This window comes from Abramis brama (assembly GCF_963993115.1).
Source record: "Abramis brama genome assembly, chromosome: 14".
NCBI lineage: Eukaryota > Metazoa > Chordata > Actinopteri > Cypriniformes > Leuciscidae > Abramis > Abramis brama.
In genome coordinates this window covers 17,424,544-17,440,694 of record NC_139976.1, presented here as the reverse complement: position 1 = coordinate 17,440,694, position 16,151 = coordinate 17,424,544, and the positions used below count along the sequence as shown (strand labels likewise).

Sequence of the window (16,151 nt, the reverse complement as noted above, 5' to 3'; positions counted from 1 at the left end):
TTTCTTATGAATGTTGAAAACAGCTGTGCTCCTTAGTATTTTTTTTTTTTTTTTTTTAGGATTATTTGATGAATGGAAAGTTCTATAGACAGCATTTATTAAAATAGAAACCTTTTAACATTGTCTTTACTGTCTCTTTTGATCAATTTAATGCATCTTTGCTGAATAAAAGTATCAACTTCCTTGAAAAAAATCTTGCTGACCCCAAACTTTTGAATGGTAGTCTTTGTGCCTGAAGGGTCCGGCTAATAGAAAAGGATTTTGCTAAGCAAGAACAGTAATTAAAGGGAACATAGCTCTCATCTCTATCACAGTGGTATTCCCACTTATTACATAACACAATAATCTCTGCATTTTATATGCAGCTGAGCATAGGGTTACTCCTATTGCAGCATTTATTGCATTTAAATTACCATTGCGTACTTGCTGTGATTTATCCTCAATATTCTCAATGATTGGGTCTGTAAATGTCTGTAATAGAGTCTTACATTTGAAATTAAAGAGATATTCAATTTATGTGTTGATAATTGTAATTAATATTCATGTGTAGTAATTAGACTCTCTGTGTGAAGTCTTTCACACGCAGTAGTGGTCTCTGTGAGCTATTTCTGCCAGACAGCTGTTGAGTTAAATGTGACAGTGCTGTGTTTTTCCTACGTGTAGCTGCCTCCCTCTGCTGGAGAACTGGTGGAACAGTGCAGTCACGCTCATGACCCCGCAAAACACACGGACCCTCATTCAGGTCAGCACTGTCTTCAAGAGAGTAAGCAGTAAAAGCAGAGCTGAAGAATTGAAACAAATCATAAGATCGATAACTTGGGGAAATATATGGGGAGATCTATATATACAGTGCTGGGTAGTAACTGATTACATGTAATCTGGATTACATAATCAGACTCCAAAAACGAAGTACTTGTAATTAGATTATCTTAAATTCTAAAATACTTGTAATCAGAGTACAGTTACTTTTTTATTGATTACATGATTACATGTTATTCTCACAATGGCAGTAATTTATTCATAAGTCATTGATTCTCCCTACTTCTTTTTTATATTTTACATTTTCCTTTCTAAAAAATCCTTGGATGCGTTCAGAAGGTCTTCAGGGTTTGTGGAATTACACACATTAGTCATGAGCCTATCATTGGAAATCATCATTTCACTTTTAAGAAGTGCTTTCTCAAAATTGCATATCTAATCAACTCCTGATGAACACATTAATTATTATTTGAATTATCACTCAGTGAGTCATTTAACCATGTATTACCTTCCATTACTTTGGAAGGCTTTTGTCTTTCAAACACATTAAATGTACAAATTCACGTCATTTCATATTTATGCAGGGATTCCACAACTTTTTTTAGTCAGCTGAACCTCGATGACCTTATATATTTACTTCAAGTACCCCCTGAAAAGGTTAATAGTTTAGGTCAATAATAAGATTAAGTCCAGTGATAGAATCAAGTTCACGGTTCTCTGATGTCTATAAATGGTCACATGATATGCAGGTAAAAAAAATAATAATAAAATAAATAATTTTATATATATATATATATATATATATATATATATATATATATATATATATATATATATATATATATATATATATATTAATCTTTATTAGTAAGTGTTTTATTTTGATTTAAAAAAAAAAATGATATAACATTTTTATGGTTTAATTACTTAATAGTTTTGGTAACACTTTACAATAAGGTTCATTAGTTAACATTAGTTCATGTATCAACTAACATGAACTAACCATGAGCAATACATTTGTTACAGTATTTATTAATCTTTGTTAATGTTAGTTAATAAAAATACAGCTGTTCATTGTTTGTTCATGTTAGTTCACAGTGCATTAACTAATGCTAACAAACACAACCTTTGATTTTAATAGCGTATTAGTAAATGTCGAAGTTAATATTAACTAAGATTAATAAATGCTGAAGAAGTATTGTTCATTCTTAGTTCATGTTAACTAAGGTAGTTAGCTAATGTTAACTAATGAGCCTTATTGTAAAGTGTTACCATAGTTGTAAAGTGTTACCATAGTCCATGAAACTCATGTGATATGCTTGAGCATGTCTTGCCCATGAAAAAGACAGATTCTTAGAATGGTGTAATACAAATTTCACCTTAGCCCTGTGTGTTCATTAATTATTTTATTCTTAAAAAAAAAAAAAAAGCCTTTTATTTCATATATCTATTGCGGTTTAAATGTAAAAAAAAGTTTCCTCCCGAGTCCCAAGACCACAACAAAGACACGAGCAAGGCAGCTTAAAATACCTGTTCATACCTGCTCATTTTTACTTCTAGACTGATACTGTGCAGTGTCAGATTTCAGTAGGAGGGAAGGACACAACACAGGCAAAGTTGTGTGTAAGTCTAAAATACCAAGGAAAAGAGGAGAATTTGAGAGGGAGAGAAGATCAATGGCACGGACACAATAGTGTTTTTGTTGTGGCTTTGACTTGAAGAGGATCTAAAAATAAGCATGAGATCAAGAAACGCTCCTAAAATCTGCTTATTTTATGGAGGTGAGTTAAATGGAGGCATATTAACATGCATGTTATTGCCACTGTGGATATTTTAAAAAGGTCCATATCAATTCAATCTTATCATCATGCTTTGTTACAAGTTAAAACAAGTTGTTTTATGGATTTGTATTATTTCATAACTTTCTAACCTTGGGTGTACTGTTTGTTATCATAGATGAAGGTATGTGCTAGTCTGTCTCTCACATGAACACATACGTTTGACAATCACTCATCAAAACAGCCTTAGGTCTTAAATCCTCATCTCTAAATGTCAGTGATTGCGCTATTCTGGTATGATCCATTGTTAATGAAGATGAAAAAACTGTGCCTCGGGTCACAGGAGAACATTTTTTTCTGCTGAGACGTACTCCTTCAGCACACTGATTTATAAACATGCAGGTACAGTAACATGCTATACTCCACAGCCTAAGGCAATAGCCGAGTCTATGTCTTTGACAGAAGTGTGTGTGTGTGTGTGTGTGCGCTTTAGGTGCTCTTGGACGGAGGATTCCACTGAGCAGCTCCAGACCTGGAGAACAACATGTCATCCATCCGCAGCAACTTCTAGATGGCAGGGTGAGGCCAAGGCAGAACAACATACTATCATATACTACATTGTAAAAATAATATATACTGTTGTATGTGTATTGTGAGTCAGATACAAACTGTCTATATTCAACAAAAAGACTCGCAGTGCAATGTGCTTGATTTGACCCTTCATTTCCAGTGTAATCGATGTACCAATTTTTTGCAACTCTTTCTTGACTCTTTTTTTTGCAAAAAACTGGATGGTAATAAAAATAGGGTTATAATAATAATAATAAATTACTATTAAGCAGTACTAGGTTATTATTATTATTAGTAGTATTATATTACAAATATTTGTATACATTTTACAGTACATATGGGATTAACTATGTAAAATAACTAGTGCTGTCAAAATGATTAATCACATCTGACAAAGGTTTTTGTTTACATAATATATGTATGCAATGCATATATATTATATATGTCTGTGTGTTAGTGTGTGTGTATGCTGCTGTATTTATACTCTCACACACATAGATTATTACTAATTAGATGCCACTTGCTGAGGTCTTATAGTAAGGTCATGTGATAATGTTGCCCACTCTTTCACTTTCTACTTACTTTTTTTTTTTTGGCAGTACATGGTATGCACTGCACATGCACACTATTTATTAAGTAGTAAACTAGTATTCTCTTAGAATAGTAGCCATAAATAATCATCTGAATCCTCTTTATTTTTCTTTGTTTTCAGTAGTACACCACCTATTAGCATTTTCACATCTAAATGACATGTGGCCCTTAACATGATGGCCTATTCTGCTTTTACTTTATGCATAATGCTCAATCATTTCTTTGAATCAGGATGCTGAGGCAATTTACCAGTGGCTCTGTGAGTTTCAGCTTGAGCAATACGCGTCAAATTTCCTCACAGCTGGTTATGATGTGCCCACAATCAGCAGAATGACCCCTGAGGTGAGCCATCTTTTTGTGTATCAGCATTTAAGTACACAGGCTTATGTTTGTGTCTTGCTGCATTTCTGGCACAACACTTCTGCATCTAATAGATATCAAAGCTGAACATACTCTAATAAGGTTTCTGAGATGCTTTTATGAAAGCTATTAATTTTGTGAGTGAATCAATCTTTTTGTATGGTTTTAGGATCTCACTGCTATTGGCGTTACAAAGCCTGGTCACCGCAAGAAGATCTCCATGGAGATCAGCAACTTGAATATCCCAGAGTGGTTGCCGGATTACATTCCAGTAATTCAATGCTGTATTTTCATATAAACAGTTTTAAACATTTACCTACATGTGCTATAGAAGTTCAAGGTTGTGACACACCTAATAAGAACTTCAGTAGTTGTTAAACAGATAATTGCTAAATTCATATCACAGACATTGACTTTTATAGGCTTAAAGGGTTAGTTCACCCAAAAAATGGAAATTCTGTCATTAATTACTCACCCTTATGTCGTTCTCAACCTTTCGTTCATCTTTGGAACATGGTTGGAGATCTTTTAATTCAATCTGAGAGCTTTCTTGACCCTTCATTGACAGCTACGCAACTACCTTTTTGTGTAGCCTAGTTGAGTGTTATGTTTGCACAAAAAAACATAATTTACCACTATTTATAAAATATTATTCTCCAACGCGCATTCACGAGAGCACCACGACACATGCGTGTTGTTGACGTGAGAGCAGACGTTGCGTATGCGTGCGTTGGAGGTTAATATTTTGTAGTAAATAAAGTGGTAATTTTTTTTTTTTTTTTTTTCGCAAACAAAGAGCTTAAGTCACTTCATACAATTGAGGTTAAACCACTGGAGTCAAATGGAATACTTTATGATGTCTTTACTACCTTTCTGGGGCTTGAAAATGGTAGTTGCGTAGAACAGAAAGCTCTCAGATTTCGTCAAAAAGATTGTCATTTGTGCTCTGAAGATGAACGAAAGTCTTATGGGTTTGGAACGACATAAGGGTGAGTTATTAATCACAGAATTTTAATTTTTGGGTGAACTATCCCTTAAACCATCAGAAGCATTGTCAATTAATCAACTAAAGTAATTGGAAAATCATACTTGTCTGTTTGTTTCAGTCTGATATTGCGAAATGGCTCAGTGCTATTGGGCTGCCACAGTACCAGAAAAATCTAGCAGAGAATGGATATGACTCCATCAGCATAGTGCAAGATATCACATGGGAGGATCTACAGGAAATTGGCATCATTAAGCTGGGTAAGTGGATTGATAGATGCACTACCGTTAAAATGTTTTTTTTTTTTTTTTTTAAATGACCTTTAATGTTTTTGAAAGAAGTCCCTTTTGTTTACAGAGGTTGCATATGTGATCAAAAATACAGTAAAACGGAAATATTATTACAATTACAGTTTTCTATTTTAATATATTTTAAAATGTAATTTATTCCTGCAGTGTTTTTCCTCCAGTCTTCAGTGTCGCATGATTCTTCAGAAATCATTCTAATATGCTGATTTGGTGCTAAAGTAAATTTTTTTCCATTATTATCAAATTTGAAAACTGTTCAAATGAACAGTATTTATTTGAAATAGAAATTTTTTGTAGCATTATAAATGTCTTTACTGTCACTTTTTTTTATTAATTTCTTTCTTGACCCCAAACATTTGAACGGTAGTGTAGATAGATAGTCTTCCACACATGCATTAAAATGATGCACTCAGATTAGGAATATACCAGATAAACGACTCTGTTAACAAAATGTCATTAATGCCCATGTACATCAGATTATTTTTCCTAAAAGTATATCTGTGGATTAACAATGTTTATCTACAGGCCATCAGAAGAAGCTGATGCTTGCTGTTAAGAAGCTCAGTGATGTACAGAAGGCTCGTAAGAACCAGGCCGAGGGGCAGGCCATGCTACAGTGCCGGAGAGTTCCCCCTACCCTCGAGCTGGTGGCCATCGAGCACCACGACAGTTCCGACTGCCCCTCGTCCCCTCTGTCACCAAAGATGCTCACCTTCCAGGACAGCGAGCTGAGCGTTGAGCTACAAAACGCCATGGCTCGGAGCGGATACAGTGGAGGCCAAGATGGTCTCAGCAACGTGAGTGGAACAGCCATGCGTCTTAGTCAAGAAAGCATTGGTACACGGTCAGGAGGGTCAGGACGGTCGCAAGAACGCCCAATGGCGTCGGTAACCCCCCACAGCCGCTCACAAGAGAGTCTGGGCAGTGTGGACAGCAGTCCCAGCAAGGAACAATATGCCATCATGGAATCTCAGGATAGAAGCCAAAAATCACCTATCAAAATGGCGCCGGTGTTGCTGCTACAACCTAATCACCCCTTATCTGGCAGTCCAGCAAGGACACCACCCATAATCACTAGTAAAATAGCACGCTTTGCATACCCACCCATCCTCACCAAACCTAGACCGGTGGTTTCTCCCTCTCAGCCCCATCATGGATCTCCTCTTCAGAGGGGCTTCAGCTATCTTTCGCATCAAAAATGCAATCCCAACATGGGAAGCCCAGGTCCAATCAGACCCCAGCAGCCAAACGGAGACACACCCCGTTCCAAAAAGCGAACTCAAAGTCTTTCACGCTATGCCATGTCGGATGGAGAGAATGAAGAAGACGACATCTCAGCCCCTATGACAACTTCTGCCAATGTGGCATCTTATGCCACGCTTACTCGCAAACCCGGCCGCAGCCAACCGTCTTACGTCAGTGAGCGTCAAGTGGGCCGCAGTCATTCCTTCGCCATACGTGCCAAGAGGAAAGGTCCTCCTCCTCCCCCTCCAAAGCGACTAAGCTCTGCCCCGAGTGGGGTAACTACAGGCGGGGTTGAAACGGAGAGTGCAGGAAGTGTCCGCAGCATTGCAGCCAGGCTGGAGAACAATAAAGGAAGCCCCAATAAGACATGCAACAACCCCGTTTTTAAAGCCATGACGCCAGCCACCCCACCAAAAAATATGGGCAACCGTAGGAGGACCGCTAGTGAATCTTCGACGTATGAAACGAAGCATGGCGTAGAAAATCCTGCAGATGAAAACATCGGCCCTCTGAGGAACCAGCAATGTGCAGTTGCAACATCCTCACAGGAGAGCATACCTTTCGCCGAAGAGGGCAAAGTGACCATCAAACAAAGGACCAAAATAGCACCGGCTAAGATAGAGTGTGAGGCTGGTGTTGAAATTCTGAAGCCGGCACAATTTATCAAATCGTCCCTAGAGGTGCATGAGTTTAACTTAAAGGAATCAGACACGGTCAAAAGGAGACACAAGCCAAAGGAACTCCAGATGATAGGTCAAGGCATCAGCACGCAAATAGGAAATGAGAGGGCCACAGGGGCCGAGATGGTCTCGCAACGCATGCAGAATGGTGGATTGACAAAAAATCCTTTTAAATCTGGCCTCTCTCCAAAACCAGGCTCTCCACATAAACCTCCCACCCCTTCTAAGCCCACACGCCATTCTTCTGCAGCAACCTCAGGTAATGCAAACTGTTTAGGCCATTGTTTAATTTTTTATTTTAAACACATTCATAACTACTTACAAACATACACTACTGTAAAAAAAATGTGTGGTCTGTAAAAGGGTTGTTTTTTGTGTGAAAGTAATAAATGCTTTTATTCATCAAGGACACATTACATTGATTAAAAGTGACGGTAAAGACATGATGTTACAAAAGATTTATTGTTAGAAAAGATTGTGTAAGCCCATTTTACTTTTCTTTACATTTTACTAAAAATGTATTGTGCAGAACTGGGATTGATTGGCTCCAGTGTTATTTTAGTATTTTTATATTCTGTCAAAGTATTTATTAATATTTTGAATTTAGCTATTATTTTTATATTTTCAGTTTATCATTTGGTAACACTATTTTGATAGTCCACTTTAGACATTCTACTAAGTATAAGTAATTTGCAACTACTGTACATGTCAGCTACCAGTCATTATTAGAGTATTAGTAGACTGTCTTCTTAATATCTGAACAGATATTCTACTGTCTAGAAGTAACTCTAACAGTCTACTAATACTAAACTAGGATTCCCTGGGAATTCTCACAAGCATTTGCCCATAATTATAAGGATACTTGCGATCCAAGGTTTATGCTCTTACTAAATTATTATCTCCTCCTTTGGCTAAAAATTTCTTCAGGAGTGACAGTCAATGTCGCCCAGAGCGTGGCCTTTGCCGTTTCACCTCCCTGCAGTCCTCTAGCTCACTGTCCCCCAAGCAAAGCCCCTCAAGGTCAGGCTACGCTGGCAGGAAAGCCACAGGCTGTGACCGAAGGCCAGGACGTGTTGGTCCACAAACGACTTGAACAAACCAGCACGTCTCTAGAGGCAGCACTTAAAGTTGTGGAGAGAAAGTTGGCTCAGGAAGATCCATCAGAAAGGTAACACAAACCACTTATTTTTCTCTCTTTGTATCTGTCCTCTGTCAAAGTAGTATTAAACAGCTTGAATCCCCTTTTTCACACAGTAGAGAAAATTGTGTATTTCAATGAGACAGCCTTGCAGATGGTACCATAATGACCGAATGACCACTTGTCACAACAAGCCTGCTGGGAAATCTAGCAATAAGTGATCTCCCTAAAACTAGTGCCTCTTTTTCCTTTGACTCTTTGATCTGTTTGGCTGCGATGACAGATTGTTGATGTCCTTATCTCATGGACAGAGACAGATGGTGTCTCAACAATTTAAACTTTCATTTGATTCCTCTCCTATTTCATCACAACAAATCCACTGGTCAATCTGTCTGCGTTGAACCTTGTTTTGCATTTTGAACAGATTTAGCTCATAGCATAGCATATGCTAATCAAGGATAAACCCCCCAGTCAGTGTGTTTTACATAAAGTAAAACCCCACTCCTGACTATGTTCAGATTGGAGTACTAATATACTAACTACTGTATACTGTGCTGTATACACTATACTATATACTAGACTTATATTATTATTGATAAATGAAATAAAAATTGTTATACCTTGGAGTCCCAGGTTATCCCGGTATATTTTTCTGTTGATATGAAAAATCTGGTACATTTAGCAATATAGTGGGTGAATTATGTATGTGATGTATATTACAATGTTATGATGAACTATATGCCTTTCTCCACTGATGTTCAAAGCATTTCTAAGGATGCTGATTGTTAGAAGGCATCTAGTCTGATTCTGAGATGGTGAACGCGAACATGGATTGTGTAACATTAGCAACACATTATTAGCTGTTCGATAACGTAGTCAAGCAAAAGGCTAATCATATTAATTAGTGCTATGTGTCTGGCATTCTAGAGAGCGATACATAAAACTCATTAACATTCTGATACATCGACTTGTAGATGAGTCTGTATGAGTGAGTGGAGGCGGGGCTCATTTGCATATTCATGGTTCCACGAATACTAAATGATATAGAGTTAAATTCAAGCTATTTAAGGCACAGATAAAAAAAATGAACAGGAAAAAACTTTAAATATGTAATTTTGGTGATCAAAAATGAGTTTTAAGGGATAAAATAATTGACTACAGGGGGACTTTAAGACATACACTCACAATACCTCCATATTAAACCTTCTCAACCTTGTTTTTGCTCTTCTTTCTCTCAGGGGTATTAACACAGTGAAGTCAGCTGGGAACATTCTTGATGATATAGGGAACATGTTCGATGATCTTGCTGACCAGCTGGAAGCCATGTTGGATTGACCTACTGTAATTCCTTTGCATGGGGCCTTCACATGCGAGCTTCTGGATGATTTAGACATGCAATGTCTAACTTCTCACACTTTGTTTACAACACACCTTGGTGATCCTGCTTACAAGTATTGGTTTTAACAGTTGAATTAAATTAGCTAATTTAAGATACTAGTTGCAATGAACTGCGGTGGATCCTGCCTCAGATTTCCACAATATCCCAAAATGTCGCTTTCTGCATCTTCGGTTTGCTCGGACAGGATATCTGCAGTGAAGATTGCAGAATGTAAGCACTTACTGTTCAGCTCTACTGTACTAAAGCTCTTCCAACAGAGACACTTTTAATTTCCTGTTGTGCTCAGATCAAGACTCACAGTTGGCCTCTAGCAAATGGATATACGGTGTAAAATCTAAGTGAGATACAACCAGAACTCTGTTTCAAGTGCTCTGAGACTTATCACTCTTCAGTTGTGTTTTCTGTAGACTGGACGATCCTTTATTCGGTTCAAAAGTAAGCAATAATACAACTGATCAAAACATAAGAAAACTGCTCAGCGGACATCATCATTGTGTAATGACCCAAACCTCATGGACCAAGTATGTTTTACTATAATGAAACTTTATGTCCTGCCAACAGATTCAGTGTTGTACAGAATATTTGTAGTTGGACTGTGCAGTGTCTATTTAAACCTTTGCTTAACTAGATCTTAAAATGTTAAGAAAATGACACTTCTTAACAAAATAATAGAGCCATAGTATATTTTGACAACTGTTGCGTTTTGGGAAAGAGAAAACCTTGTATGGATTACATCTATTATATATTTTTGTACCAGAATGATAATTTATTTGCTTTGTCAGGTTAAAAAGGGACAGTCCCTCTTTGTGAATGCTGTCATTCTGGCAAAACTAGAAACTGCAAAGCACTACATTTTTTGGCTCGGCTGACCAAAAGGGAACTTGCATTTTAATAAACGGGCCCATGTGGTTAAAACACAAAAATATCACCAAACTAGAGGACGAGAAGTGTTCAAATGGAGCTTTAAAGTCTCAAACGGCTGTTCACTTCTGTGAATCTTGTGCACTTTTACAACATTTATGTAGTGTATGTACTATGTATATTTTATTGTATCAATTTATTTCTGCATGTACTGTACACTGGTAAAACAACCAGTACTTGACTGAAAGAGACTTTCTCTAACTGTCAGATGTAAACTACATTGTTCAAAAATCTGCGAGAAGACCAGACCATCCTGTTCTTGCATGCTTTTTTTTTTTTCTAAGTAGCAATCTGGAATTCTATATTTTGTATTATGTGGCATAATGATATTTTAATGGACTTTATGAAAACAGCACTGGTGGTGCTACAGTATCATTTAAATGAGCACTGTGTACTTTATTTCCCCAAATTCATTCCTTTCTGCAGTGCTTCATGTGGCATTGCTCTGTCAAAACCCAGACACATGGTTCGTTGCTTTGCCTGAATGGGGCCACGAGTACCATACAGTAAGTATAAATAGGCTTCTAATTCATCCATTTGAACTACTTGAAGTATTATGTTTAATAAATCCTTGAATTACATGACTTGTCGTCATGGCTCGAGCTTTTGTTTTATGATACAGTACCAGCTCATTGAAAGTGTCCCTTCAACTCACAGGATTTCATGTTTTATTGTAAAGACAAGCACCAGAAACATTGGGGGGAAAATGAAAAAGAACTAAATCAAAGCAGAAACTCCAGAGAGGGAGAAATGTGCAGAAAAAGAACGTGTTCAGCCATTGATCCAGCTGTCCTGACATTTTGTGTAGTCACAGATCTCGTCTGGTTTGAACCACAGGTTGATCTCAGCGTTGGCACTGTCCAAAGAATCACTGCCGTGAATGATGTTCCTGAAGCCAAAGCAATTTAATGTTAGCAAAAACTAGTGCAGGTAAATAAATGAAAGTGACAGATGCATCCTAGTTAGTGGTCGGTAAAATGTTTGTAATGTTTTTGAAGTCTCTTATGCGTACCAACCAATACCAATGCGTATTGTTTATTTGACCGAAAATACAGTAAAAAATGGCAATATTGTGAAATATTATTACCATTTACATTTTTTTTTTTTTTTTATTCCTGTGATGACAAAGCTGAATTTTCAGCATCATTACTCATTACATGCATCATTACAGTCTTCAGTGTGACAAGATCTTTCAGAAACATTTCTTATATTATCAATGTTGAAAACCGTTGTCCTGCCTAATATTTTTGTGTAAACCGTGATGCATTTTTTCAGGATTATTTGATGTTCAAATCAAAGTTCACTCTGAAGGGCCTTTCACACGGAGCGCGATTAAGCGACGTGAATTAACGACGCAATGACGCTCTTGAATCGAAGCAACAGTATGGAGTTAATTTTGTGCCATAATTAAACAAACAAATCCAGCATTTTGCAAACAAACTCGATCTGCTTTGCAAAGGAAAACTCGCCTCGCAAACAAACAGAAAGCAATGTGCAAGTACAAAGTAGTCTGGCTATCACCAGACCAAGCTCAATCTTTTAAGATTGAACATTAGTCTGGGGAGTCAGATCTGTATTTTTTGCTGCACAAGAGGTGTGATCAACGGGCATAGTTCAAATGACTCTGTACGTAATTGGATAGTCCTTCAACCAATCAGACCAACGATTCGGGTGACGTACTTTGCAGAGCGAAGCGAAAACTCCAGGCAGGAAACGTGTCAACAAACGTGTTGGTTTATTATAGCATTGATCAGCGGTTTGCAGAAGCAGCAATGGCATCGAGCGATTTTTGCAGGTTGTGCAAAAAAACCCATGAAAGTGAGTGGTATTTACACCCACTCGAGCGATTTGTTTGCTAAACTAAAGAAGCCATTGAACATCGTCGAGAGGTTAAAAGGAATTGGATTGGATTAAACCCGCCAATAGCGTGCCATGTGGATAAGCCAGTTTGTGATTGGTCCCCGCAGATTTGTAACGGAAGCAGGATAGAAAAATGTACAGGTTTCCAGCCTGAGCTGCAGGGCGAAATCAAATCGCCGGCAGATCGGGCTGGGTTTACCCAGTCTAAGTACAAAGGTCAATTTGAGCGAAAATGCAGTGGAGTAACAAATATATATTGTGTTTTACAAATATAAATAAATGAGCCTAGATAATATTTCACAAATAAATACAAACCATCCTACAAATTGCATGTAACCTTTGAACAAGTACCAAATCTAGTGCATACAAATGCATATCTGTCTGTTATGATTGTGTGAGAATTGGCTTTTTGTGAGATCTCGGCTCGAGAATCGGTTCGATTTTCTCACAAATGTGTCCAGGCAGATTTTCTCAGATTTTCAGACTCTTCAAAATTAAGTGATATACAATGTATATTATGAGAAAATTAAAGTGTTTTTTGACCTTGGATGCATGTAAACCTATTGTAGGAGAACACAATTAGGAACCTTTGAAATAGCACTTTAAAACAAAGTCATCAAAATGTCATTTTAGAATACAGTATGAGATCTTACCGGGTAACCTGAACGCAAAAGTCACCTCGGATAGTCCCAGGCTTGGAGTCAATGGGATTAGTCTCGCCGAGCATTACTCTACCGGTTTTAATAACGTTAAAACCCTCCCACACCTAAAAATATATCACGGAAATAACATTAGTACAGTCAACTTCATGAAATGTATGAAGAATATTTATTAGCAATAAGGGATAAACATTATTAAATTCAAAGTGCCTTAGAGCCACACTGGGGAAAATAAATATAAATGAGTTTACCATGGCAACCACAGGGCCAGAGGACATATAACTGACAAGCCCAGGGAAGAACGGCCGGTCCTTTAGGTCACCGTAGTGCTGTGTTAGAAGATCCTCATCGGCCTGCATTAAAGACAAGCAAAAAAGACAGCAGCGGAGAAAGTTTTGTGAATTAAAGGGCCGTTAATCCCACATCCCCCTTTGAGTTTTTTTTTTTTTATGACAAAATCTTCATTTTGTGGTCATGTTTACTGTAACGAGAAAGTCACATGAGGATATATGTATATTTGCAGACCACAAGGAAGTAGTAATTGGTTTAACTCCTAAAACAAGTGAGTGTCTGAGAGAGTTCAAGTTCCCTCACACTAAAAATAGAGTTTTCTAAAATTATAGACTAGGGAAAATCGAAAATATATAACGTTTTAATCTGTTAAGTAATATAATAAAAATGTAACAATCAGAGAATCAAATTAAATTGCAGTTCTAATACAATTATATAAAAATTCTAATATTTTTTGAAACCATTAACTAGAAAATATTATATATTTACATAGCCTAATAGAACTTATTTTTGTCAAGTTAGAAATATTTCTAACCATGTAATGTATATACAAAGAATAGAGCTTCCTAAATCAAAAATATATAAAGTTTGTATTGCTCTGTTCTTTTAAGTAATATAGAAACCTATATAGTTTATTATAAACATTCATTAGAAAATATAATATATAATTTATTTTCAGTGGCATTTTTTTCTTCATTTTTACTTAGATATACACAAATTTCTGTCAAGTAGCATCCTTCCGCTAGAAGATGCTGAAATAACAGAATGTTGCTATGAGAGCTGCTTAGTGATAATATTTTTGATAATATATATGATACATATATTTTTTAAATAATGTAGAAATAAAAAAACAAATCTTGCATTTTTGTTACATTCGTATTGCACAATACATCCACAAATAAAACTGTTACATGTAACCACAATTATAACCCAAAAATGGAAATTATGTAATAATTTACTCATCCTCATGTTCCAAACCTGTATGAGTCTTCTGTTGAAACCGTGTCGAAGTCATAGTCAATGGGTGCCGTCAATTGTCTGGTTACCAACATTCTTTAAAATATCTCTTTTTGTGTTCAACAGAAGAAAGAAATTCATACAGTTTTGGAACAATTTGAGTAAATGATGACATTTTTGAGCGAACAATCCCTTTAATCTCGACTCCCTCTTTAGAACTGTTTGGCTATTAAAATGCAAGTCTAATACAAACTATTGAGATCAAAAAGGTTCATTTAATTTACCTGGATTAACTTCATAGCAACTAACTTGAACCCTTTCTGTTCGAAGCGCTTGATGATCTCTCCGATAAGTCCCCTCTGCACTCCATCAGGCTTGATGGCAATGAAAGTGCGCTCCTCGTTTTCAGACATTGGGCTAAAATTAAAAAAATAAATACCGGTAAAACATACACGAAAAACAGCTGCTGACAGAACTGCATTGAAACTTACGTCGTCCCACATTTATCACACTGGGCTGGAGGTGTGGATGGGGGTTTCGTTGATGAAACCCCTGACCCCATCACTAAGTTACATTTCAAGTGACAGGGGAAGATCCTTCTGTCTTGACCTGTATTGACGGCTTACTGTAACTGTAACTGGCTGCTTAAATCGTGACTAGTGATCTGATCTGATCGCTGTCCTCAAACATCCTGATTCCTGCCCCCAGCACGTTATCTAATCACCTTTTCATGTTAACCAACTTTATTTAGCCAAATCTATTCTAAAATAAAAGCCCGAAGTCATATAAAATCATAATTTCATTCGAATTTCCATTTCAACTGACACTTTTATTAAACTATTATACAGGAGATTTATAATTGGGAATGTACAAGTAGCAACCGATCTGCGCGTGTGCAGCAGCATGCCATGATCTCAGCATTGTCATTATTTCATTTGTAAGATTCAACTTTTGTCAAATAAACACGACAATACAACACTGTGAAAATATTTTCTTACTTTCTTTGACGACAGTCCACGAGTGTGAATGAAGCTGATACCTCGCGCGAGTGCTTTCACTAATCCATTATCTGCAGTTAGTGTTTTATAGAGGTGGGCGGAGACTGATTCAGTGCTCGCGCATTCAGTGATGTTTAATCTGTTGCGATGGAATCCACATGATACTCAACTCCTTAACAAATCTTGCTTGATTTTTCGCAATTATTAATTAATAATTAATTATTATTAGATTGTTTTTTTCCCCACCAAGATAAAGTTATTTAAACTTTAAAAAGACAACACATCTTTCTGTGCATCTTTCTTATTTCCACCAACAATACATCTGTATCTTTAAAAAGTCTTAGGATAGATTGTAAATAAATAGGGGGGATGGTGCTTGTTGTCACATTTTTTACTCCTGCAGTGAATATTTCTCAGAGTAGGTTTATTTCATCAATAGATTTTACATTTACAGACATTATTTTTTAAATAATAAGTAAAAAAACAAACAAACAAACAAATAAATAAATATATATATATATAAATATTATTAAATGATTATAATGAAAATAATAACTTTTTACATTTAAATAGTTTAAAATAATTTAAAAACATTTTAATAATAATATTTTACATTTTAATATTTTCAAAAGATTATATATATATAAATTTA

At 36.4% G+C, this 16,151-nt stretch overlaps 2 protein-coding genes across 6 annotated transcripts in view; one reads left to right on the top strand and one right to left on the bottom strand.

Moving 5' to 3' along the window:
- LOC311096484 (CASK interacting protein 2) overlaps positions 1 to 11,315 on the top strand; it is a 54,534-nt gene extending 43,219 nt beyond the window's left edge. For all 4 annotated transcript variants that reach the window (XM_084135668.1, XM_084135671.1, XM_084135670.1 and 1 more), the window contains 8 exons: positions 664 to 742; positions 3,031 to 3,116; positions 3,930 to 4,040; positions 4,228 to 4,329; positions 5,165 to 5,303; positions 5,877 to 7,535; positions 8,204 to 8,444; positions 9,653 to 11,315. In XM_084135668.1, the coding sequence (XP_083991794.1) occupies positions 664 to 742; positions 3,031 to 3,116; positions 3,930 to 4,040; positions 4,228 to 4,329; positions 5,165 to 5,303; positions 5,877 to 7,535; positions 8,204 to 8,444; positions 9,653 to 9,749 (2,514 nt within the window). In that variant the 3' untranslated portion in view covers positions 9,750 to 11,315. The remainder of the gene's footprint in view (positions 1 to 663; positions 743 to 3,030; positions 3,117 to 3,929; positions 4,041 to 4,227; positions 4,330 to 5,164; positions 5,304 to 5,876; positions 7,536 to 8,203; positions 8,445 to 9,652) is intronic.
- Positions 11,316 to 11,385: 70 nt separating this feature from the next.
- Positions 11,386 to 15,618, bottom strand: nme2a (NME/NM23 nucleoside diphosphate kinase 2a). Of its 2 annotated transcripts, none has more exons than XM_084135673.1 (5): positions 15,500 to 15,618; positions 14,786 to 14,918; positions 13,505 to 13,606; positions 13,248 to 13,360; positions 11,386 to 11,623 (listed from the first exon to the last, which is right to left on the bottom strand). In XM_084135673.1, exons 2-5 carry the CDS (start codon positions 14,912 to 14,914, stop codon positions 11,506 to 11,508), a joined length of 462 nt encoding a protein of 153 aa, XP_083991799.1. In that variant the 5' UTR covers positions 14,915 to 14,918; positions 15,500 to 15,618; the 3' UTR covers positions 11,386 to 11,505. The 2 variants fall into 2 exon arrangements, with proteins under 2 accessions (XP_083991799.1, XP_083991798.1); XM_084135672.1 differs by lacking the exon at positions 15,500 to 15,618 and adding an exon at positions 14,993 to 15,154.
- Positions 15,619 to 16,151: the final 533 nt, after the last annotated feature.

Excerpts from the sequence above, each read along its gene's own strand:
- nme2a (XM_084135672.1), bottom strand. The coding sequence starts at position 15,063 with ATGGGGTCAGGGGTTTCATCAACGAAACCCCCATCCACACCTCCAGCC. Across the intron at positions 13,607-14,785 it reads TTGCTATGAAGTTAATCCAG|GCCGATGAGGATCTTCTAAC; the intron begins GTAAATTAAATG and ends TCTTTAATGCAG. Across the intron at positions 11,624-13,247 it reads TTTTGCGTTCAGGTTACCCG|GAACATCATTCACGGCAGTG; the intron begins GTAAGATCTCAT and ends CTTTGGCTTCAG.